The 25,511-nt window shown below is 53.9% G+C and overlaps 1 protein-coding gene across 4 annotated transcripts in view; it reads right to left on the reverse strand.

Annotated features, from left to right (window-relative positions):
• LOC135282169 (golgin subfamily A member 6-like protein 7) overlaps window positions 1-24,754 on the reverse strand; it is a 69,628-nt gene extending 44,874 nt beyond the window's left edge. For 2 of the 4 annotated variants that reach the window (XM_064391724.1, XM_064391723.1), the window contains exons 1-5: window positions 24,599-24,754; window positions 23,985-24,288; window positions 23,412-23,566; window positions 22,124-22,459; window positions 21,629-21,766 (exon numbers count right to left, since the gene is read on the reverse strand). In XM_064391724.1, the coding sequence (XP_064247794.1) occupies window positions 21,629-21,766; window positions 22,124-22,459; window positions 23,412-23,566; window positions 23,985-24,288; window positions 24,599-24,700 (1,035 nt within the window). In that variant the 5' untranslated portion in view covers window positions 24,701-24,754. Of the gene's footprint in view, window positions 1-20,082; window positions 20,753-21,062; window positions 21,238-21,628; window positions 21,767-22,123; window positions 22,460-23,411; window positions 23,567-23,984; window positions 24,289-24,598 lie in introns of those variants that run through there. The other 2 variants (XM_064391726.1, XM_064391725.1) reach the window with 2 other exon arrangements.
• Window positions 24,755-25,511: the final 757 nt, after the last annotated feature.

Consider the following 25,511-nt stretch of genomic DNA (forward strand, 5'->3'; position numbering starts at 1 on the left):
GGTCTCGGGCCAGCTGTGACTGCAGCAGGGACACCTGAAAGAGGCACAAGGCCCGGCTCAGACAAGCCCACGCTGCCAGGAGCACCTGCAGCCCCACGGTACCGGCTCTTGGGGCACACACAGCCTCCAACTCCAGCCCTCAGCAACACTCTGCCCTTGGGCAAGGGGAAAGGAACAGGCTCCCAGACACAACACAGCTCAGAAGATCAACAAGTCCAGTTCAAGGCTGGCAAACCCTTTCCATGACCATCCCTCAGCCACCACAGGTCTGTTACAGAGACTTCCAATGGGATTTAGGAACCCAGCTCTGCTTTCCAAAGCACACATTTGGGCCACCAACCCTTTTCTCCACAGGCTGTGCATCAGCACAAGGGCTGCTGCTCCCCTGAGCTCCTGGAGGACTCTTCTACTTGAGCTGCTGGACCCCCAGCCCAGGCATGAGGGGAATGTGGTGGTTGGGTTCTTTTTGTTGCTTTCATGAGGCATTTGAGCACTCCAAGCCCCATTTTACACATCCCCATTGTGAAAAACGAGGTTCACTCTCCTGTAAAAATTTAAATTTGAAGAAAGGACAATAAGAGACCAAGAAAATAAAGCAAAGGTTTTGCAGCTGGGTTCTTGGCAGTCAGCCAACAGCACATCTGCTATTTCAAAGATATTGTTTACATACCCTTTGTATTGCATCAGCCTACTGCATGTTCATAAACATATACGTATATTTAAACTTGTCCCCAAACTAATTTATTTGTTCCAAGAATTGTTTAGCATGGCTCCTCCTCAGGGCCACCTTTTCAGAGCATGTGCATTTTGTGGCTGTGGTTTTAGTCTGCCCTTGTTATCACCTCCTCTTTGGGCTTTGGTCCATTTTTTCTACAGACGGTGGGAGCGGATAATTGGCATGTCAGCAGCAGGGGTCTCCATCATACATTCATTGAATGCTACCCCAACCAAGCAGGCCATTTAACACAAGCATCCTATATCAGCTATTTCACTACTATGTCTAGGTTTAGTTAACAGAAAAAAGCCCTGTATTCTTATAGCAAAGTTACTCTAGCATACATACAGAATCCATCTTAATATTTGCAAAAACACAATTCTAATATGTATTCATAACAATACTTTTCCCAACAGCACCCACATCTGCACCCCTCAGAGCTGAACAGAGGGGCGGGGGTTTGGTTCCACTGGGGTCTCACAGAAACTTTGGACACAATGTATGACATCTTAGTGTCCCACATGCCAATGCAAAGTGACTTTGAAAGGCAGAGACATAGTCTGAACAGGACACAGTGACACTGGTGCTAAGCGTGGCTGTGTGACACAGACGAGGAAGGTGTGGGCCAGGGCACGAATGCTGCTCTGAGCCCTGGGGCCCGGGGAGCACTGTCATCAGCAGGTGTGCCAGAGTCCCCACTGAAGCAGAGTTCCCCCGAGCCCTGGCAGTGCTGGTGCCCATCTCCTGCCCCAGAGACCTCTGCCTCCAGAGGGCTTCTCTGCTAGAGGGCAGCCAAGGCCAACGTGCATTAGGGGCTGTGCTCCATCCTACAGGGATCTTGGTAGGAGCACCTGGAGGAACTGGTGCCAACACTTGGTATGTGCCAGATGATGTTGTTCCTTCCTGGAATGATTTTTTCATGGAAGGGCTTAGCAGTAGCACAGAAACACCAACAGCTTCTGAATTTCACAGGACAAAGAGACTCCACCAAAACACTGTCAGGTTTCCTTGTGCTTTTCTGTCTTTCTTGCACTCTGAAAGAAAAAGAATTGGCCCAGCCTCTGCTATTCAACCCTCCACTTGCTGTGTGTCTTCCTGTGGCAGCTGACGTGCAAACACAACTGGCTGCCGGCTGACCATGGCAATGGAGGCCATAAACAGGGAGGTCCCCAGTGAACATCAAGGCAGACACGTGGGGAAATGCAGAGGATAGGGATAACTCTGGGAGGAGAAGCTGTTCTGTGTCTCTGATGATGGTGCCAGCCCCCTGAAGGAGTGGCCATGACAAGTGCTGGAAGCAGCCATGTCCTGCTCTTTTCTGCTGTCACACTCACACAGGACAGACTTGTTGCCCACAGGTTCACCAGACTTGAGCCATTGAGGAACAATGGAAGGCCATGCATTGGTAGGAAATGGCTTCCAGCAGGAGCAAAGCAGGATCGTCTAGCAGGAAAGCCTGAGCTCGTGAAGCGGGTCATGTCCTCAGCAGATACCAAAGTGCTTCCCTCCAGCCCTGAATGTCGGCCTCAAGTGCCTGCTTTTCTTCAGTGCCTGCTGCTGCTTCCTTTATTCCAAGCCAGTCCACGATTTGCTTTGGAAGTTCATGCATGTGTTTTGTAGGTGCCTGAATGAAGTAGGGGGACGGCAGCTGCAGACCAGCCTTGTGTCCCTCTCATGATGGCATCAATGCCACTGCCTTGGGATGCCTGCCTGTGGAAGGCAACTCTGCCCACGAGCACATCCATTGTAGTCAGGCAGAGGCACAGGTTGTAGCTGTAGCTGCCCAGCATTGCTGTGAGGCTGGCAAGCCAAGAGAAAGCCCTTGTGACTGATCCTGCTGAAGCCTTCTGCTAAACCATGTGCAGTGCTGCCCACAGTATCCCCCATTTTGGCATGGCGGCTGGTGCAGACGCCTCGCTGGGCAGGTGCCGGCGTTCAGGGTGCTGCTGTTCCTGTGTGCTCTGGTGCTGTTTCTGTGGCTTCCAGAGCCACTTTGGCAGCAGCGACTCAGCAGCCCTGCTCGAGGAGACATCGCTGCCCCTGCCATGGAGGCAGAAGCTCTGCGGGCCCAGAACTCTCTGTCAGGAGGGCCTCATCCTCAGCACCATGGCCTGGGCAGCCGCAGGGGCCCAGGCTGCCTGCCAGCCCTGCTCTGCCCACTGCCCTGGCAGCACCCAGTGACTGTGCCCTGGCAGGGCCCCTTGCCCTCCTTGTGCCCAGCCAGTGCAGTCTGGGCACCTCAGCAGTGTCCCCACACTCCTGCTGAGGCCCAGCCTCCAGGGCTTCTGCCCCAGGCCTGGGAGATTCTCTGGGCAAGCACCAGAGCAGCCGGCTGTCAGAAACAAGGCAGCAGCCTGGGGGCTGCTTATGGCCTCTGACACCCAATTCCTCAGGGCTTCGCACCAGCCCAGCCCCCCAGGGGCCTCCTGTCCCCTCGGAGTCTCCTGCCACCCACTCCCTCCCATAGGGCCCTCCTGCCTTCCCATCGCCTTGCCCCGTCAGGGCCTCCGCAGCACCTCATCCCTTCACAGCCTGCCACTGCCCCGTCATCCCCTCAGGGTCTGCCCCAGCCCAGCCAACCTGCCTGGCAGCAGCACAGCCCCGAGGCAGCTCCAGAGGAGCCGGATCGAGAGGCACCTCGGAGCCCTCAGCAATCCAGACAGCAGCACACGGGCAGGAGGACACAGGTGGTGTTGCCTGGCTGGGCAGGAGGGCTTGTGGCCATCTCCAGGCACCAGTCTGGCAGGAATCCCCACAGCTCCAGCCCCTGCCCAGCTGCCCTGTCCTCAGCTGAAAGGCGTCAGCAGAACCACCAAAGGCCAAGGGGCTTCTGGCCATTTCCCTTCCCCCCTGCACACCTGGCAGCTTGCTTGCCACAAGGACCCGTTTTCCCCTCTTCCCCCGTGCCCTGCAGACGCTAGTCACCAAAGAAAGCTCCTGGGAGTCTGGCTATTAGAACACATTCTATTTTTAAATTTCTAAAGAAGAACAAAAAAGAAGGTATAAAACAATCTGAAAGAATACAAGTTCCCCCCTGGCTCACATGGCCCCAGCAGACAGAGTGCCTCTCAAATCAGCTCTCCTTAGACCTCCAGCAGCACAGCCAGCTGTGGCCCCTGAGACAATGCCATTTCTTGCATGCCCTGCAGAATTGATCTGGCAGCTTCTGCAAGATGAAGCCTGGAGCTCTCTCCACAGCCTGGAGGACAAAGGCCATTTCGAGAGCCAGGCTTCTGGTGGAAAGGCTGATGTCCTCTGCCTTGTCTTCAAGGGCTGCGAGAGAGGGTAACAGAGCCACGGTCAGATCCCAGATCTGCGGTGACCCGAGGAGACCCCTGTGCCAGGGCCATGCCAGCCGGCTCTGGCCATGTCCAGGAGGGAGCAGGGAGCAAGGGGATCGGTCTGAAGCTACTGCACACTATTGCCCCACGAGGGCCTGAAATCAGAGCGTGTGCTCTGGCCACCCCAGCCCTGCTCCACACAGGGAGCAGAGCCCTCGGCACCGGGGCAGGGATTGCAGCTCCCCCCGGCAGCCGGGGCTGGCAGCCCTCTCCCTCACTCAGCCTGACAGATGTGCCGGAGCTGTGGCTTGTGGCCCCTGAGGTGCCGCCCGGCCATCCCTGAGAACACAGAGCCTGTCACGGCGCCAGCGGCACAGCTGCCTGCCAGCGGCGCTGCCAGCCCTGTGGCCACACGCCCTGCTGGCCCCGCAGGGCTCGGGCTCGGGCCGGGCCCTTGCCGCATGCTGCCGCCCAAGGGCACGGCTGCCAGAGCGCGGCAGCAGCGCTGATGGCAGGCAGGGCTCCGCATTGTGCTGGAGCAGAATGGCACTGCTGGGGCAGCAGCCGGGGCTGGGGCCGAGCTGCAGCGGGCCGGGGAAGGGGAGCCCAGGCTCGTGGCTGACTGATGAACGTGATGGCCGCCTGTCGCAGGGACTCTTGTGGGCTGGCCAGGTACTGCAGGGCATGGCGCAGGGTCTCGGCCGCTCGGCTCCTGTCCTCTGCCAGCTGGAGAGAGCGCCGGGAGGGTGGCGGTGGTGCAGACTCAGCCCCTGTGCCGGGCGCTCTCTGTGCCGCCAGCACTGGCCTCCCCTGCCCGCACAGCCCTGCGAGGCGGCCAGCAGCCGCTGGCGCCGGGCTCGGGAGGGGGCAGCGGGCCGGCTGCTGCCCGGGGAGCCGCGGTGCCACCCCACTCCACAGCCCAGCTGGGCCGGGGCTCCATCGGCACCCGGCTCGGTGCCACAGGAGCCTGGAGCAGAGCCCGCGCGGCTTAGGGACGGCAGCGGCGTGTGGGGCGCAGGCTGGGGCCCCTGGCTGCAGCCCTGGGCTGGGGCATAGCTGCCAGCCGCACACACTGAGCAGCGCGGTCAGGGGGCTTCTCCAGCCCGAGCCTGGGGCTTGCAGGCCGTCCTTACCAGGCCCTCACCGAACCTCCAGGTCTGATCCACCCACAGCATCTGTTGGAGATCCTTCCTGTGCAGGAATGTGGGTGAACAATGGAGCATTTCCCGGTAGGCCTGGAGAGCAGCAGAGACCCAGAGATGGCACCACAGCCCAGGGCACAGGACCCGCACACGTCCCTGTACCAAGGCCAGGAGGAGGCTGCAGCCTGCGAGGCACCAGAGCAGGAGGCGGCTGAGCCCCCTGCCAGGGGCCAGCAGCAGCCGCTGAGTCCTCACCTCTGCCACACACTGGTTCTCATCATGGCAGTGGAAGGAGAGTGGGAGCAGGCTCTGGCGCACGTGTGACTTCAGGGCCTTTTTTTCCTCTTCTGGTAAAAAATGCAGAGTCTCTCAGAAGACATACATGGAGCACAACTGCACCTGGCTATCAGCCTGCGTGAAAGGAAGGAAGACCTCAGCATTGGCTGCTTCAGAGCCACCTAAGCACAGGCCTGAAAATGCACAGGACACAAAGTGTGTGGGCAGCAGCCGGTGGCCATGGCAGGAGGCACAGAGCCTTACATTGTCAAAGAGTGGCAGGAGCGCTTCAGCCAGCTGCAGGGCGAGGGGGCTGGCTGTCAGGGCGCCATTGCACAGGAACAAAGTGCTGAGAAGAACCATGGTCATCCTAAGCATGTCACTGTCATTTTCCTGCAAGAGCTCCACGAGCCTTTCATGCAGGCTCCACATTCTCATGGCCTGTGTGGAACACAAGTGTGGGAAACGCCGCCCTGCTGCCACAGGGCCCAGAGGCCAGAGGCCTGTGCCAAGGCATTTGGGCAGCTGGAGCGGGAGGCGGGAGAGCTGGGAGCAGGTGCCCCAGCACCCAAAGGCCAGCCAAGTCCAAGCGACTGCCTTCCCCAGCCCCACGGCAGCAGCACGGCTTCAGCCGCTGCCCTCTTCTCACCGAGACACTGGTGCCGAGCACCACGAGGCCTCTGAGTGCCAAGCGACGCATCTCCCTGCACTCGCTCTGCAGGTTCTTGGACATGAGCTCCAGGACGCTGTCACGGCATTCACTCAAGGTGAGGCACTCCAGGGTCTGAAAGGCACAAGGCCGGTGACGGGGCAGCCGGCCAGCAGGAGCCCAGAGCCGCACAGGGCCGGGCCCAGGCAGCAGCACCGGGCGCGGGCACCGTCCCAGGCAGCTGCGGCCACGAGAGTGCAGAGAGCCGGGAGGCAGCTCAGCGAGGCAGCGCTGGCCTTCAGGCTCACCTCCCCGAGGAACGCCATGGCGGCCAAATCCCGGGATGGCGTGTCTTTGCTGAGCAGCCCGAGCAGGTGGAACGCAATTGTGGAACACAAGGCTTCAGATGCGTGGTGTATTTCTCTGTCAGGAGGAAATAGGAAGTAAAACCCTGAGCCAGCAGGGGACAAACCTCTCCAGACTCACAGAGATCTGGCCTTTCTCCACCATCTGCAAAGGGGAGCCGGGCCCTCTGGGAGGTGGCTGCTCTTGGGCACGCTCCTCTCCCAGACTTTTGCAGTCTCCTTGGCCATCACTTGGTGGCAAGGCTTTCTGGTCCACAACCACGGGGACGGTGTGTGGCACCCCGGGCACAGGGCACAAACGCCAGGGGCAGCTGGGGAGCAGCGGGTCTCAGCTGGCCAGCACACCCACAGCACAGGGGTGGGTGTCAGCACAGAGCAGTGTGTCCCAGCCACGCTTGTCTTCCATTGCCACCACCACATCCTCATAGTGCAGTCGGCAGAGCAGGGCCTTCAGGGTCTGCTCTGCAAAGCTGTGTGCAGAGCAAAGCCCAGGTGACGCTGGGAGCACTGGCTCCTGCCCTGGGCACATGGCAGGGACAGGAGGACTGGCATGGAGCACCTGTTGGGCTTGGTGGCAAAGCCGTGTTGCTGCTGGCATCCCTTCCAGAAGGTATCGACTGCCTCTGGCATATCCAACGTGCTGAAGAGCACTTGGAAAAGCAGATGCACAAAGAGGCAGGGGAAATACACAGTCACTACATGGGGGATACAGGGCATCTGGAGGATCTTCCACATCACCACAGTTGCCTGCAAAGGACAGAGCAGTCCGAGACAGTGCTCAGTGCCGAGGTGTCCCTGTGGCAGGGCCCGAGTGTGGGAGGGAGAGGCCAGCAGAGACTCAGGGGGAGCAGGAGGCCTGGTGGCCCTGAAGCTGCCCCTAGGGCAGGTTTCAGGCCAGCAGGGAGAGGCAGTGAGACACTGTGCTAGAGGGGGGATGGAGAGGTGAGCTTGTGTTGTGGTGTGTTCATTTTTATTTGGAGTTGGTTTGTTCTGTTACCCCTATTTGTAATGATGGTTCAGTCTGGAATTCCCCTCCTTCTCCGGGTTTGCCCCTCCCCAGCATAAGAGTTCTATCAATCTATTGTCTCCTCCCCTGTTCCCCTGGAAACCCTCTGTAAATCCCTCCCTGAGTTCCTGTCCGTCACCCACTGGCCCCTCCCTTTCTTCCAGAAAATTCTTCCCTGTCAGTGGGTGATTGGATCAGGAACAAGAGTCCCTCCTTCCTATCCTCCCTATTCGCTAGCCGGCATGTCTGTTATAAGTTTGCTCCCTCCTAAGTTTTCCCTTATTGGTTATTGTGTAATCGCCACCCGAGTGTTCCACCCCCTTTCTGAAACTCAAAATGGTTCCCAGTCCCCAGAGAGACAGGAAAACTGGAGGAAGCCTCGTGCTGCCATGCGTTGTCTGGGCTTCTTATTCCCATGATTCCACTCACCTTCCCAAAAATCCTCCCTTACCCCTCACCCACCCTTCCCTTCCCCCATGCTACCTGCCACTCCCTCAGCTCCGCCCCTCTGCCCCACCCTAGGGGCACCTGCCGACGTGATGTCACCAGGCGTCCCCGCCCCTGTCCCCGCGGTACCCCTGCCCCCTGTTCCCACGGTGGGGGCACCCCCCTGCTCATCCCTATAGCTGTACCACTGATCCCAATGCTTCCAGTTCAAAAGATGAGGAGCAGGGAACCACACAGCCAGTACAGGCTCCCACTTTCTCATTCGCCCCTGTTGCGTATCAGCGTGCAGGGCAAGGGGGAGGAGCCCCAACTGCTAATTGGAAAGCTTTTGGTGGAGAAATGATAAAAGAGATCTGCAAAGCCCACAAAGAGCATGGCCCGCATAGCCCATACTTCCGTGGCCTTTTAAATGCAGAACTGAGTAAAACTGTAGTAGTGCCACATGATTTAAAACAGCTTTTTTTATGCCTCATGACTTCTACAGAATTCAAATTATGGGAAATGGCACGGAAACAACTACTGAAAGAAGCTCTCCCAGACTTGCATGCTGATCCAAACACAGCAAAGGATGCCAGTGGTATGCCAATTACCATTGAGCATCTCTCTGGGGAGGGTCAATGGTCTTTGGCCCCAACCCAAGCTGCAGCAATTCCTCTTGAAGTCCTCAAGAGAGTATAAAAAAACCAAAAACAGAAGGGTAAAGAAGGCTGAAAAAGCCTTCTTTACCCTTCCTCCTGAAGGCCCTCTCAAGCCATACAGTAAAATCAAACAGCCACCATCAGAGCCTTTTTTGAAATTTGTGGAAAGGTTAACTAGAGTTATCAAAATCCAAGTTAAGAAAGAGAATGCAAGAGAAGATATTTTAGAGGAAATGGCATTTATAAATGCAAATGAGCGGTGTTGAGCGGCAATTCTAAGCTTACCTTTAGAACCCCCCCGTTACACTGAAGGATATGCTTCTAGTTTGTAACAGGAGAGTGCCTCTGATGAGTGTGGCTCAGGACAGCAGACCAAAGCTGCTGCCAAGATCACCACAGGGAGTCGCCGTTGCCAGCCCAGCGCCCTTTCCTTCGGCACAGCGACACACTGGGCAGCAGCAAAGACCAGCAATGCTTCCATCTTTGATTGGTCTCATGTGAATTGTTTTTACTTAGTGACCAGTCATGGTTGGACTCTCTATCTGTCACGAGATTTTATTATTCATTCCACTCCTTTCCTAGCTTTCTGATGTATCCTTTCTCGCTATAGTTTAGTAGAGATTTAGTATAGAATTTTTAATGTAATATAATACCATAACATAATAAATCAGCCTTCTAAGAAATATGGAGTCAGATTCACCTCTTCCCTCATTCTGGGAGCCGTGAACACAACTACAGGGGTGGATGTTTAAAGGAAAGCTTCCCTCTAGCCACCATACCACCAATGCCACATGGAGCAAATGGATTGCCCTCATCACACAGCACGCCAGTAATACACAAACTGCTCTGGCATCTTGGAGATAAATATGAATTGGCCTGAAGGTGAGAACTTTGGTCTACTGGAAAAAAAGGAGCAGGAACAGGTGTTGAGGAAGCTCTACCTTACAGCCAACTACCACAAGGAGAAACAAGCTACGCTCTTTCCACTGACAGTTCCTGTCGCATTGTAAGGATGAACTGAAAGTGCAAAGCAGCTGAATGGAGCCCCCCATGACAGCTTGCAGAAGCTGCTGAAGGAGAAGGTGGATCGAGGCAACTTGCTGAACTCAAAGCCATCCAGTTGGCCCTGAACATTGCTGAGGGAGAGAAGTGGCCAGAACTCCCTCTCTACCCTGACTCATGGATGGTAGACAATGGTCTGTGGAGGCCTTTCCTGGCTGGAAAGGTGGAAAAAGGCCAAATGGCAGCATAAGGGAAAAGCAATTTGGGCTACAGACAAATGGCAAGACATTGCCACTCGGGAAGAGAAGCTGCCTGTGCAAGCCTGTCATGTACTTTTGGTTAAAACATTGCTTGCTTGCTTGCTTATTATGAATACAATACCTGTTTTTAAGCCTTAAAACACAATGCACAGAGCTCCATTATTAAGCTAAGAACTCCCTAATATCTTGCTAGATATACTTTTCTGCAGATTAGGCAGTTATTCTAGACAAGTGTTAATACATTTGTCCATTTGTCCTTACTTTTCTACTTTTTCCATAATTTTTCTGCTAACTTATTTTTTGGCCACTGCTTAGCTCTAATCACAGTTCTGCTGTCTTTGAGGCCTGCCTTTCACAGCTTTCCCAAAACCCTCTGATTTTATGGATTCCCACAATTAATGGAGAAATTGACCAAGGAGGTAAAGGAACTCACCGAATTGCAGCTTTAGCCCTTGCTTAGGAATTGTTCCTGATCTTCACAAAACAGGGGCTTCTATGGTTTGAAGAATAGTCTTTGAATGATCTCTACAGACCAGCTTTTACCTCCCTCAGAGTGCTCCTTCCCACTGTATGTCCCACCAGTCTGGCGGTTCCTGTGCAGGTGACATCCACTGCCACCCACAACAGGACCACTTTACCCATCACCAGTGAGAGGGAGCGTGGATCATTCCATTTTTTCCCACATAAGATATGGAGCTGAAATCCCTGTTGTAAATCCTGCCAATTCTTTCTGAATCTGTACATAGAAGCAAAGACTCCTTGCACAGAATGTACCTTCTTGGAACCCTGGTGATCAGTGGCACAAAGTCTAGCGGTGGACCCTGGAAGGACAATGCTGAGTGCAGTTGTTGGGGTGCATTAGTTTTAAGTTGGTTTATTCCTGTACCCCCCATTCCTGTTTATGGTTCTGCCCGGGCTTTCTCTCTCTCCCTCTTCTGAATTGTCCCGTCAGCTACACTTTATCTCTCCTAAATTCCTCCCTAACTGCCTGTCTGTTATTCAGGGTCCTTGCCCACTCATCCAGAACATTCTGGCCTGGACATTGAATGATTGGTTTAGAGGTCAGGGTTCAACCCCTAATTTGTTTACACTGGACATCTGAGCTGTTTGTTATGTGTTATTCCCTCCTCTCAAAATTTTAGATTGGTCGCTGTGTTCTAGTTATAAGACCTTGCCGAGCAAGCTTTTTTGTCCGCGCCCGATGCACCATCAATAAAACACCTCCTTTTTCCCTGTCGGCGCGGTCCAAAGCCTTTTCTCCCGTGGGACGCAGCCCAGCTTCTCTCCTCACGGCTCTGGGGGTTTCTCGCCCTTCTGAAGGCATTCCGCCTTAAATACCTCACTGCTGCCGGCGGTGCTGGCCTGTGCAGCCGGGCGAGTCAGAGACCAAGAGGTCAGCAGTAGCTGCTGCAGGTTGGCGTCTCAAACGTGGGGCAGTCCGACACCGCGGACCCTACGACAGAGAACCCCGGAGCCGACGGGCGCGATCCGTTGGACTCCCAGAAAGTTTCTCGCGAGTCGTTAACCTACCCTGTGTGGGAGCGGACCCATTTTCATGGGTACGTCCCCACTTGGGGACTGGAACCGGCAGCTCCGTGCACTCCGGAGTCGAGTTCCTCCGCGGGAGTCAAACCACCCCTGGAAACGTGAGTTCTTTTCCCTTTCTTTCTTCCTCTTCCCCCCCCACCTTTGTAACTTCAGCCGGTTTTACCCGGTTCGCCGGTTTCGCCCGGCTCCCCGGTTTCACCCGGGATTCTCGTTTTTCCCTAGCGGGCCAGCTTCTTGCCGGCGTAGTCCGGCTCCGGGGGGGTTGCCCCAAAGGTCTTTTCCTTCACGTTATCCAGGGTTGGTGGGTTTGAGCTTTTTACCATCTCATAATGGGTGCTCATTTTACAAAAGCTCAAAAAAGGCATTTTAACTTTGTTTCTGTTATCCTTTCTCGGGGGGGTTTTGAAAAAATAGAAAAAAAAGAAGTTCAAAAACTAGTCATCTGGCTGTCTACTCAGTTCCCAGAGCTTTCCCCTGAACAAATTCACGATTGGCATTTTTGGGGACAAGTTTGTACTAAATTAGGGGAATTAACTCGAGCAGGAAATTCTTCGCTTTCGCAGACTGCTTTCTGGGCTTCCCAAATTAGGAAAGTTCTAAAGTCCAAGAAGAAACTGAGGGGGCAGCCGTCTGACTCCAGTTTTGTTCCCAGTTCATCTTCTTCCTTTTGTTCTAATCCTTCCCCCTCCCCCGCTTCCCCCAAGCGCGGAATCCTGAAAGCAGCAGCCCGCGACAGCACCGCGCGGGGCTCAGGTCATCGCCCTGGCTGCTTTCGGGAATCCCGGTCCCCCCGCCCGGGAAGTTCTGGCCAAACTTCCCGGGGCTCTCCCTGTCCACCCCCTCTCCCACCTAAAACTGCTCCCAGTCATAAAGGTTCAGTTCGTCTCAATATTCCCCCCCCCCTCCTCCTCCTTCCCCACCATCTACCCCACTCTTCCAGGATAGCTCACAAGGAGCCCGAAATGGCGGACACCGCGTGGTGCTTCCCACCGACATTCCTTCTTCTTCCCAAAAACCACTTTTTCCTCGCCATGACTCTTTCCCTTATCCGGTTTCCCCTCCCACTGTTCCTCCCTCCGCCCCTCCCCTCCCCTCTCCCGAATCTACACTCCGCGACACTCCCACTCCGGCATCAGCGCCTCCCCCATGCCACGTCTCCCAGGCGGGGACAAAGTCGTCAGCCGTCTCCGCCCCCAGTCTTATCTCTCCCCCTCCCTCTTCCCCTCTCAGCTCCGGTTCCCACGCTCCGTCCGAAGCCGCGGGGGGGGGAGCTGAAGGCCGGATCCCAGAGCCGCCAGTCCTCTCGGCGGCCCCGGTCACTTACCAGCCCGGGGAGGGGGGCAGAAACCAGCCACATTGGACTCCGTTCCCACAGCATTCGATAAAGGAGCTGTGCAAAGCCCAAAAGGATTTCTCCCGGGAGAGTGAATATTTTCGGGGAATTCTAAGAGCTACACTCTCTGAAACAGTGGTCACCCCTGCAGATTTAAGGCGGCTGTTCTCCTGCCTTTTAAACCCCACAGAATTCCTTGTTTGGGAAAAACATTGGCAGAGAGAAATTGGTAACATCTTACCCTCGCTGTGGGAAAACCGAGCCACGGCCTCAGATCTGCAGGGGGGTGTGTTAACAACCGACCACTTGTGTGGGACAGGGGCATGGGAGGATGGGCAGGCTCAAGCGTGGTTTGTTCCAGTGGAGGCTTTAAAGGAGGCAGCCAAAGCAGCCGAGCGGGCTTTCTTCACCTTACGGTCTATTGCTACCCCCTTAACATCATATGTAAAAATTATGCAAGATACTAACGAGCCCTTTTTAAGCTTTGTGGAGCGCCTCCGCAGGGCGGTCGAGACGCAGGTCCATGATGAGTCAACTAAGAGGGGAATCCTCACTGAGGTGGCAGCGACGAATGCAAATCCAGCTTGCAAGGCCGCCATCCTCAGTCTGCCGTTAGATCCTCCCCCCACGCTGGATCAGATGCTAGACGTCTGCGACCGCAAAGTCGCCATTATCGCGGAGGAGCTGGACAAGCAGCCCAGGGCTCCGGCTCGAAGGGTAGCTGCGACCGACCTGGAGGAAGTCACCACGGCTGCTGCTGCTGCCCCGTCCCGACAGCCCAACACGCCAAAGCTGCAACCCCGGACGGATGCACCGTGCCACCTGTGCAACCAGTCTGGGCATTGGATGCCGGACTGTCCCCTGAGGCGGGAGTTTTACGAATTTAAAAAGAAACATCGGCCTCAGGGGACCCCACAACACCAACAAAAAAACTAAATTGCAAGCGCGCCTCCTCCCCGCGCCACGATAAAAATAGGGCGGGTGCCACCATTTCATCACGCGGGGAAAAGGGAAGGGAGGGAGACCTCCAGCAGGACCTGCCTGTTGCCACAGATTCTAAAACTTTACCAAACTCAACTTCTCATGAATCTATTTCTGATCTTTTTCAGGAGGTGCCTCGGCCCGTCCTAACAACCACCTCCAGGACGGTCCCCTTTCGGTTGCAGTTGGCGGAACCTCTCCATCTTATTGACTCAAATATCCAACTCGTCTCCGTCAGCCCGGAGTGCCCAGGTACCTGGCATCGGACCAAGGGTAGGTTCGTCACAGTTGGAGATTCCAAATTTACACCACAAGACATTCACATCATCCCGGGTCTCATATCATCAGACCCGAAAACATTCGAAGTAGCCATGTATTGTGCCAGCCCTCCCACCTTTCTGCCTCGGGGTCAAATTGTGGCGCAAGCCATTCCTATCCCTGAGGAGCTCTGGGACTCCAAGCCACCCAAAACATCCACATCCTCACACCTCCCATCGGTGGCTTGGGCTCAGGCCCTAGGCAAAGAAAAACCAAGAATCACCTGCAGCCTACAGAAAGGTGGGGACCAGAAGCTCGTTCACGGGCTTCTGGACACTGGAGCAGATGTTACGGTCATTCCCTCACGGGATTGGCCGTCGCATTGGGAGTTGCAAGACGCAGCAGAACGAATCCGAGGTGTAGGAGGGATCCAATTGGCGAAACAATCTAAGAGCATTGTGCAAATTATGGGGCCGGATGGACAATTAGCGTCTGTACGTCCATTCGTTTTAGATTACACGGAGCCCCTGTGGGGAAGGGACCTGCTCGCCCAATGGGGAGCCCGAATTGATCTACCAGCAGCTCCCCAGGTTTTTGGGGCAGCGGTCACTGAGGAGCGCCCTACCCAGAAATTGAATTGGCTAACTGACACACCTGTCTGGGTAGAACAGTGGCCGCTTTCAAAACAGAAATTAAAGGCGCTCGAGGAGCTCGTAGAAGAGCAGCTGCAGCGAGGTCACCTGGTGGAAACCACGTCTCCGTGGAACTCCCCAGTGTTTGTCATAAAGAAACCTAATAAAGAGAAATGGCGGCTCCTTCACGACCTTAGACAAATTAACAACGTCATCGAGGACATGGGTCCCCTCCAACCAGGGATGCCCTCCCCAACAATGCTCCCCCAAAATTGGAATTTAGCTGTAATTGACATAAAAGACTGCTTTTTCCAAATTCCACTACACCCCGACGATGCTCCGCGTTTTGCTTTCTCGGTTCCTACCATCAACCGAGAGGCCCCTAGGAGGCGCTACCACTGGACAGTTTTACCCCAAGGCATGAAGAACAGTCCAGTAATATGCCAGTGGTATGTCTCTTCCTTGCTCTCACCAGTCAGGGCAAAGGCAACCAACGCTACAATTTTCCATTACATGGATGACATTCTCGTCTGTGCTCCAACTGATGACGAACTTGCTCACAGTCTTGACCTAACAATCAGTGCATTGGTTGCTGCAGGGTTCGAGTTGCAGCAGGACAAAATTCAAAGAATGCCACCCTGGAGGTATCTAGGTCTTACAATTAGCAAAACAACTATTACACCACAAAAAATCAAAATTCGGAATTCCATTCGAACGCTTTCTGATGCCCAGCAGCTGTGTGGGTCTCTGAATTGGGTAAGGCCTTGGCTAGGCATTCCCACTGAAGACCTGGCCCCCCTTTTCAATTTATTGAAAGGGGGAGAGGAGCTTAGTTCTCCTAGGTCGCTCACCCAAGAGGCACAAGCTGCGTTGGAAAAGATCCAAAAGTCCATCTCGGAGAGGCAAGCCCATCGTTACCAGCCGGGTCTGCCCTTCAAATTCATTATTCTTGGGAAATTGCCACACCTCCATGGAATGATCTTCCAGTGGGAGGATATCAAGAACACCAAAAAAGATCAAGGGGCTAGGGACCCTCTCCTGATTATAGAGTGGGTGTTCCTTAGTCACCAAAGGTCCAAAAGAATGACGAGGCCACAGGAGCTGGTGGCGGAGCTGATCCGTAGGGCTCGCCTTCGGATCAGGGAGTTGGCAGGTGTGGATTTCACATGTATTCACATACCACTCAAATTAGATTCGGCCCACTTTACAAAAGCTATGTTGGAACACCTTCTCCAAGAGAATGAGGCCCTGCAGTTCGCTCTGGACAGCTACACCGGTCAGATTTCTATTCATCGGCCGGCTCACAAAATTTTTAATTCGGAAGTCCAGTTTAAATTATCTCTTCAGCAGATTCAGAGTAGGACTCCTCTGAAGGCTCTGACCGTTTTCACTGACGCATCCGGCGCCTCCCACAAGTCAGTTATGACTTGGCGGGATCCGCAGACTCAGCAGTGGGAAGCGGACATCAAGGAGGTGGAAGGATCACCTCAAGTAGCTGAGTTAGATGCTGTTGTCAGGGCTTTCAAGAAGTTCCCTGGACCATTCAATCTGGTCACCGATTCCGCTTATGTAGCGGGCATAGTTGCCCGTTCAGAACAAGCGATTCTGCAGGAAGTGTCCAACGTAGCCCTCTATCAATTGCTCACCAAACTAGTAAATTTAGTCTCTCACCGAGAGCAACCATTTTATGTGATGCATGTGCGGTCCCACACTAACCTGCCAGGGTTCATCGCCGAGGGGAACAGGAGAGCGGATGCCCTCGCTGCCCCTGTGCAGGTGGCCCCGCTCCCAGACGTGTTCCGCCAGGCTAAGATCAGCCACCAGCTCTATCATCAGAATGCGCCGGGTCTGGTCAGGCAGTTCCAACTTAGCCGTGACCAGGCCAAGGCCATTGTGGCCACATGCCCCCACTGTCAATCCTTCCAGCTTCCAGCTGTCAACGCAGGGGCTAACCCCCGAGGACTGGCGAGTTGCGAGGTGTGGCAATCCGATGTTACACACGTCCCTGAGTTTGGCAGACTGAAATTTGTTCACGTATCAGTAGATACCTTTTCCGGCGCAGTTTTTGCCTCCGCCCACGCAGGGGAGAAGGCAAATGACACCAAGAAACACCTTCTTTTAGCCTTCTCCACGCTGGGCATTCCAAAAACATTAAAAACTGACAACGGCCCAGCATATAGGTCCAGGGAACTGCGCAACTTCCTGCAGCAATGGGGAATAGAACATAAGACCGGCATCCCCTATTCCCCAACAGGTCAAGCTGTAGTGGAGCGGACCCATCAGAGCCTCAAAAGGGTCCTTCAACAACAACGTGAGGCAATGAAGATGGAGTCCCCCCAGGTCCGCCTTGCCAGGGCCCTTTTCACAATCAATTTCTTAAACTGTTCTTTTGAGAATCTAAATCCACCAATTGTTCGGCACTTTGGGCAACACCAACAACTGCAGCCGAAAGAGAAGCCTCCGGTTCTCGTAAAGGACCCCGAGACCTGGAGGACGGAGGGACCTTTTGACCTTGTCACCTGGGGGAGGGGATACGCCTGCGTTTCCACTCCCTCGGGTCCAAAATGGGTCCCTTCAAAATGGGTCAAGCCATACACCGCCTCCAGTAAAGTTCCAACTAAGAAAGTGGCACAGGTCGAAGAGGCCTGCTGGAGGAGAAAAAAGAGGCCTTCTGAAGGAGGTTTAGACCTCCCGGAGCAGAACCATTCCTGATGTTTTACCTTTATGACCTTTTGTCTTGTTCTTTTCAGAAAGCCCGAGAAAGCCCATCCCCATGACCCACATCGAGCTGATCATTCTCTGGAACCTTTTGGCCATCGCGAGCTCATGGATTGTTCCTCAACCTAAGCAAAATGTTTGGAAGATGCTCGCTGGCGCCCTCGGCAGAGATCATTTGTGCCTCACCGCCACTTCGGCAGCAGACCCCTTGTTGACCTGCCTTGTGGGGATCCCACTTCCTCCAAAGGAGTTTCCCGAGCCCCTTTACTCCCTCCTTAAACCCCTTTCCCAAAATAAAGTTTTCCGTCCCTCTAGTCCCAATCCCAATTTAATCTGGAGGAGGCTAATGTCCAAATTGAACATATCTAAATCTGACCCCACCGAATTTAAATTGCTCGGCTCCGCATCAGCAAATTTGTGTGTTCAATTTCTCCCTTTCCATGACCGCGACGAAAATTCTTTTACACCGATCATAGAACCAAATCAAAACTACGCGGCAGGAAATTGGTGTTCTGTTACCTCCCATATTACCATCGCCCTCTCCTTTGAAGATAAACCCAGATCCCTTCCCAACGGTATATTTTTCATTTGCGGAGACCGAGCATGGGCAGGCATCCCCCCTCGCCTTCTAGGAGGCCCGTGTACATTTGGACGGCTGACGCTGTTTGCTCCCAACAATTCCCAAATTAAAGATTGGAAACAGAAAATTGTCGCACACAATTCGGCCCGTGTAGCAAGAGATCTTAAAGATTTAAATGAACAGTGCGACTCCAATATTGTTCATTGGTCAAAGCCAGAAGGTGTCGCATGGACAGTGTTTCTCCCGTGGGTGTCTATTGCGAAATCTCTAGGTGAATTAGCCCACCTAGAGTGTTGGGTAGCCAAACAAGCCAATTTTACCTCAGCCGCTCTAAGTAACCTCCTAGCAGACGAGGAAATAACAAGGCAGGCGACTCTCCAAAACCGGGCAGCAATAGATTTTCTATTGCTGCTCCATGATCACCGGTGTGAAGAGTTCGAAGGGCTCTGCTGCCTCAATTTATCATCCAAAGCCGGGGACGCCAGAAGATCTATTGACCAAATGAGGGGAATGATCAGCGACATTAAGGAGAAAACATCAGACTGGCTGGGAGACATTTTTACGGGATGGGGTCTCTCAGGTTGGGTAGTCTCTATTTTGAAAACTGTTGTTTTAGTCCTTTTCATTTTACTGGTCATTTCAATTGCAATTTCTGTCGTTTGGAGAATTCTTAGAGGGTTTATCGTTAAGTCGATGTCTGCTGTGGAAGTGAATCGAGTGGTAGTCGAAGAACAGGTTATGGACGGAAGTCAAGAAGAAGAAGGCACCGAAGAAGACGAGCAATTAAAAGACAACCCCTGGTCAGATGAATCCTCAGAAGATGGTTTTAAAGTTACCCCACTCCTCCTTTTTTTTAAACAAAGAAGGGGGAGATGTTGGGGTGCATTAGTTTTAAGTTGGTTTATTCCTGTACCCCCCATTCCTGTTTATGGTTCTGCCCGGGCTTTCTCTCTCTCCCTCTTCTGAATTGTCCCGTCAGCTACACTTTATCTCTCCTAAATTCCTCCCTAACTGCCTGTCTGTTATTCAGGGTCCTTGCCCACTCATCCAGAACATTCTGGCCTGGACATTGAATGATTGGTTTAGAGGTCAGGGTTCAACCCCTAATTTGTTTACACTGGACATCTGAGCTGTTTGTTATGTGTTATTCCCTCCTCTCAAAATTTTAGATTGGTCGCTGTGTTCTAGTTATAAGACCTTGCCGAGCAAGCTTTTTTGTCCGCGCCCGATGCACCATCAATAAAACACCTCCTTTTTCCCTGTCGGCGCGGTCCAAAGCCTTTTCTCCCGTGGGACGCAGCCCAGCTTCTCTCCTCACGGCTCTGGGGGTTTCTCGCCCTTCTGAAGGCATTCCGCCTTAAATACCTCACTGCTGCCGGCGGTGCTGGCCTGTGCAGCCGGGCGAGTCAGAGACCAAGAGGTCAGCAGTAGCCGCTGCATGCAGTCCTTTCTGACACCTTTGTTAGTAAACTGGGTGATGGGGCCAGGCTGTGCCCTCCCACAAACCAGGAGGAGTGGCTGATCTGCCAGAGAGGAGTGCTGCCATCCAGAGGGACAGTTCAACAAGGGTGGCAGTTCAATGACAAGTGCTGAGTCCTGTCCTTGGGAAGGAAGAACCACAGGCACCGGTATCTGCTGGGGGCCACCCAGTTGGAAAACTGAGGTTTGGCAGGGTTCTGCTGGACACCAGGATGCCCATGGGCCAGCAGTGTGCTCCTGCAGCAGTGCAGAACAGCGTCCTGGGCTGCACTGGGAGCTGTGTCTCAGCTGGCAGAGGGAGGGGATCCTTTCCCTCTGCTCCACAGCAGAGAGGCCAGCCCTGGAGTGCTGGGCCCAGAGCTGGGCTGCCCAGTACAGGAGAGGGACAGGCTGGACAGAGTCCAGCACAGGGCCATGAAGGCAATGGAGGGACTGGAGCATCTGTGCCATGAGGAGAGGCTGAGAGAGCTGGCACTGGCCAGCCTGGAGCAGAGCAGGCTCAGGGCATCTCATCCCTGGGGATAAAAACCTGGGGAGAGGCTGCAGAGGAGACAGGGCCAGGGACAGCTCCAGGGGCCTCGGGCACAAAGTGACACACAGGAGGGGCCCTGCGAGCTCAGGAGTCACTTGTGCACTGGGAGGGTGGCCGAGCACTGGTGCAGGTGCCTGGGGAGGTGGGGGGAGTCTCCATCCCTGGAGAGACTGAAAAGCCACCTGGACACATGCTGGGCAGCCGGCTCTGGGTGGCCCTGATGGAGCAGGGGCTGGGCAAGGTGACCTCCAGAGGTGCCTCCAGCCTCCCCCAGCCTGAGATTCTGTGACTCCGAGAAAAAACAGGCTGCAGTTTCCTAAGGGCAAATGAACAAGCTCCTCACATGGCAGGATTCTCCTGCCCTCACCAAAGTGGTGCATGGCACATGTGGCCGTCTGCAGATTCCTCCCTGGAGTGAGGATGCTCCTCAAGGTCACGCCTTGAGACTGAGAGAAAGGTTTGCCCATGGTCATGGGTTTGGGTGAGTAGCATCAATCTTTAAGAATTGGTTTTTGCTGACTTGACTGGAATTGCTTCAATGTTGCTTCAGATATAATGCACTATACTGGAAGTTACAGGTCTCTGTACTGGGCAGTAAATAAGCCTGAAAAAGATCTTTTAGTTTAATTGTGATCAGAATAAACTCTTTATTTCTCTATCAATATATCCTTCATCCTATGGAAGACAGTTGTATAAAGGTTCAATTACTATTACCTATGCTATCCTATACTATACCACCTTTAAACATAAACTACTGCCTACGTCTAAAACTGCATCCAGCTGGCTCCTCTCTGAGATGTTCAGGAAGCAAGGAGGTCCCTTCTGCACCTTGTGTCTCCTGCCTGCTCCCTGCACAGCTCTCCAGGTGGTGCTGTCGGTCTTGGGCCAGCTGTGACTGCAGCAGGGACACCTGAAAGAGGCACAAGGCCCGGCTCAGACAAGCCCACGCTGCCAGGAGCACCTGCAGCCCCACGGTACCGGCTCTTGGGGCACACACAGCCTCCAACTCCAGCCCTCAGCAACACTCTGCCCTTGGGCAAGGGGAAAGGAACAGGCTCCCAGACACAACACAGCTCAGAAGATCAACAAGTCCAGTTCAAGGCTGGCAAACCCTTTCCACATCCATCCACCTCTCAGCCACCACAGGTCTATTAGAGAGACTTCCAATGGGATTTAGGAACCCAGCTCTGCTTTCCAAAGCACACATTTGGGCCACTGACCCTCTTCTCCACAGGCTGTGCATCAGCACGAGGGCTGCTGCTCCCCTGAGCTACTGGAGGAGTCTTCTATTTCAAAAGTTGACCAGTTTCGATGGGCAGACTCGTGGACAGGGAATATGAAGTAGTCTGGGAGGAACATTCTCCTAAAAGCTCTGATTCTCCTGTCAGGTTCCACCTGCAGATTGGATGGGAGAGAGGGTCACAGAAAACTCTCAGCAAACACAGAGCAAAAGGACCTCTGGACATCAAGGCAAGGAGATCCCTACTCTGAGACCCTGAAGTGCACCAGACAACACTGGGGGCAAAAAGCTCTCGCTGGGGGCTGTGCAAGAGAGGCCAGTGTATGTGTGCAGGGACACGGGGCCAGGGAGGGAGGCAGTGGAGTGAAGGTGCCCTTGTGAAAGCCATGGGCTGCCACAAGAGAGAGAAGAAACAAAGGGATGTGCCACAGCAGGGACAGGGAGAGGCAAGGGAACAAACAGAGGTCTCCAAAGCGCTGCCTGGGCTAACGTGCCATGTTCCAGAGGAGCCTGAGGCTCTGCAGAGGCAGCGAAAGCCCAATTTACCTGCTCGCCACTTCTCCAGGGCACAGTGGATAATTCAGGTCTCTCTCTCTTCTCCTCTGCTGATGCAACCACTTTGTTTGATTCCAGGCTGGTCCCTGAGCCACAAAACAGCTGCTCCTCTTGTGCTCCAAAAGCCTGCTGGGTATTCAGAGAGGAGATGATGCCCATATTTCAAAGACCACAAAAGCTGTCCCTCAGAAATATCCATCTTGGGAAGTGTCCTCGGAGCACCAGCAGTGCAGCTGCTGTTCAGCCCTCTTGGGCTAAATTCAGCTCAGTTTACTCCATCACTCTGCTCATCTACTCTATTACTTCCCACACCCAATCCAAGCCCCCATGCGTTTCCTCCCCTTGCACTGGCACAGGGGAAGCAGCTGTCCATGCCCAGCTTTTGGCCTGGAGCTGATTTGAACAGCAAGCTCCAGAGCTGGAGCAGCCATTCCAGGTGTAGCAGCAAACAATCAGGCCTACACTGACAGGGGTATAGAGTCCCACCTCTTGATGGGAAACATCTCTGGAATAATTCAGGCATGTTGCAGTGGAATGAAGATCAATGCCAGTGCCTGCCTGGATACAAGACTTTCCCTTCAGGAATGCCAAGCGATTCTTCAGAGCCCCTTTGGCAATTTTACACTTGGTCAGTGCAGCACTCAGTGTTCCCCCTCTTCCTTCCTTCAAAGCAGCGGACCCATGCTCCAAATCTTCTTGCTTGGTTTCCTTTTCAGTGTTCAATTGTTGCATTATTTTCTGTTGATTTGGCATGTCAAGTGCATGTATTTCATTCTTCTTTCCCAGATATCTCATGTGCTGCTGGTACAATTCCTGTTCATGCTGCCAAAAGAGGGAGAAAAAGGGTCACTCATTCCCTCTCTCAGTTTGCTTTTCATACCAGATCTGGACTCCTGCTGCAGGGGCAGGCACAGGCTGCTCCTCTCTCTCTCTCTGCCCCTCGAGACACAGCAGACCTTTGCTGGGCCCCCTGGTGATGCTGCATCTTTCCCAGCTGGCTCAGCCCGTCCCAGCTTCCTTTCTGCCCTTCCCTGACTCCTCTAGCTCCACTCCAGTGCTCCTTTGGGGAGGAGCTGCCAGAACTGCAGCCAGGATTTCAAGTCCATGCTAAGCAGGACTCAGGCAGTGCCAGGAGGATGTGCTCTCCATCAGGGAGGAAGGGAAGAGCAAACATTCCCAGCCTTTCCTTTCCTGGGGCTGGGCTGACAGGAGTGGGTTCCACCTCTCCTGTGCAGAGATTCCGTGGCTCCATCCCCGAGAGCCCCACTGCCCTCTCTGGGAGCAGCAATGGCCAGATCAGTCTGTCATTCACTGCTGCCACTCAGGACAAGTTGTCCCCTTGCAGTCACATGTCCTGATGTGGATCAGCACTTGGCTTTCCTCTCTTCTCTCCCCACTGGCTGCTCTCAGATGGCCAAGGCCAAACACCTCTCTATCAACAGCAAACCTGTTCTTCTGCCCACTCCTTCCACGTCCAGATATTTAGAAATCCGAACATGGGTTTGGACACACCAGGAATTCCCCAAACCATGCAATGTCAACAGAGACAGTGAGGACATTGAGAACTAAAGCTTCTGGGGCACAGAAGCCCAGCATGGAGGAAAATCAGCAGCCTCAGCATTAACTGCACGTGACATGATGACGAAGACTTTCCCTCCTTATTCAGAAGAATGCAATTAGAAAAGTTAAACTGGAAGAAGTGCCCCTTAGAATTATTAACACAAGGTCCAAACATAGCCAGGAAATTGGCCATTGGAGCATCTGCCAATCTCACCAGCACATCCTTCCTTTCCTTCTCCAGGTTTTCTAATTTCCGCATCAGAGATGCCACCTCCTGAAGAAGAGTCACAGCCTCTTCCTGCCTTTCCGTGGCCTCTTTCTGCAGGGCAGTTTCTCGAGAAATGTGCTTGACTTCTGCCTTCCAGAAATCTGCAGCAGGGAAGGGGAGAGGAGAAGGGGACATGCAAAGCAAAGGCAAACTGATGTGCATCCTGCAGAGACAACAGCACTGTCTTCTCTACCTGCCTGTGTTTGCCAGGCCCTAAGCCCACAAAGGCTCCAAAGCTGACAGAAATGAAGGAAACTTCCCCCCAGAGAAAAAGGCAGGAATGAAAGGGGCGGGGTTCAGAGGAGTAGGAAAGAGTGTTTGCCCTTGGCTGTGTGCAGAGTGAGCAACCCAAGAGAGACAAAGGAGAGGGGATGCCTGTCCAGTCCTGCTCCAGAGAGGCCAATAGCCTGGAGGCTCTGGCAGGTCCTGGAGTTTGGGGGAATTGAGCTGAGGCATCAGCTACAGCTCCTCAGCTGGTGAGACAGCGTGGGACAGTGAGTGGGAGAGGAGAAGCTGTACCTTGCTCACTTTTCTCCAACACCTTCTGCAGCTCCATGTTGCAGGCTCTGAGGTTGTCTCTCTCAGTCTGTGTCTTCCTCAGCTCCAGCTCCAGAGCCTTACACTGTATGGCCAAGGCAAGAGCTTTGTCATCAGAGCTCTGCAGCTTCACACGCAGCTCAGACACCTCAGCCTCCAGCACATGCACAGAGTCCCTCAAGCAGCGTTCTCCTGCTCGAGACTCCTCCAGCTCCTTCAGCAGCTGCTTCTCTCGAGTTGCCTGGGAAGCCTCCATCTGCAGCACTGCGTCCTGCAGGGCCCGGATCTGGAAGATGGATGCACAGAGCCTCAGGGACAGGGCTGCTCCTGAGGCAGCAGAGTGGGCAAGAGGGAACACAATGAAGGAGAATTGAGTTCAAGGAAAAAACATGCCAAAACCTGAAGGAAGAGAAGCAAGGATTCCAATGGAGAGCAATGGAGAGAAAACAGGAAAAGGGAGGCAATGGGCATCCTTGGGCTGCAGCTCTGAACTGGCTGTGCTGGGAGTGCCCTGCCCAGCCTGTCACAGCCATGGCCTCCAAGCCAAAGGTGCTGCTGTGTGTCCCTGGAGGAGAGGATGCCACTGCACAGCTTACCTGGGTGTTGAGCACCTGCAGTTGTCCAGCGCGGTTTGTAGAGAGCTGGTTGGCCTGCTGAAGAGCAGAATGACACTGAGAGACATGATTGTTCAGTGCCATGTTCTGTTCTTCCAGTGTTCTGAGGCACAGGTTCTTTTCCTCCAGAGTCAGAATCAGCCTAGAAGGGAAGCAAGCAACTCATTACTATATGATATCACATTTTAGAAACTCTTAGGACTGGCACCACCTAAGGGAAAAACTGCTCTGTCTGATGAGGTTTGTCTAAACAATCTGGCTGTTTCCAAATCCCACAATGAAGACATTAGGGGAGAGCAACAGTTTTCTTCTGACTAACCAGGCTCCAAGGCAGGGAGCTTTGGATAGCATAGAAGAGACATTTCCTTCCCCCATCCTACACATCTAGGTAGGAGGAGCAGCACCCTACAGCCAGGGGATCTCTGGCAAGTTCCCTAAGATTTACCAGCACCCATTCTTGAACAAAGGCCAAAGTGGCAACAGAGGCTTGGAGCACAACCTGATGGAAGATGCAGAAGGTTCGAGGCAAGCAGGAGCAGCCTGCCTTTCCCCTGTCTTCTTCTTGGAAGAAGAATCCTGTGGCACTGAAGCCAGGCAGGACTTGATCAGCTGGAGGAGCCCCCCATACCTTGCTCCTGTTTCTTGCATTCTTTGCACAGTCAGAAATGCCTGGGACTGTGCAGGGTGGCAGGGACCCTGCTTGACTCCCTCCAGGCACCGGGGCACATTTGATGAGGAATGATGCAGCAGAGACATTCTTGTTTCTGGGCTGCCTCCGAGGGCAGTCTGGCCTAGATCAGCAATCAGGGCCTTAAGATGGTTCTGCCCAGAAACAGCATCAGATGCCAGGCTGATCCAGATCCCAAAGGCTTCAAGTTACAGGACCCAAGGTGGA

Source organism: Passer domesticus, chromosome 16 (genome assembly GCF_036417665.1).
Source record: "Passer domesticus isolate bPasDom1 chromosome 16, bPasDom1.hap1, whole genome shotgun sequence".
Taxonomy (NCBI): domain Eukaryota; kingdom Metazoa; phylum Chordata; class Aves; order Passeriformes; family Passeridae; genus Passer; species Passer domesticus.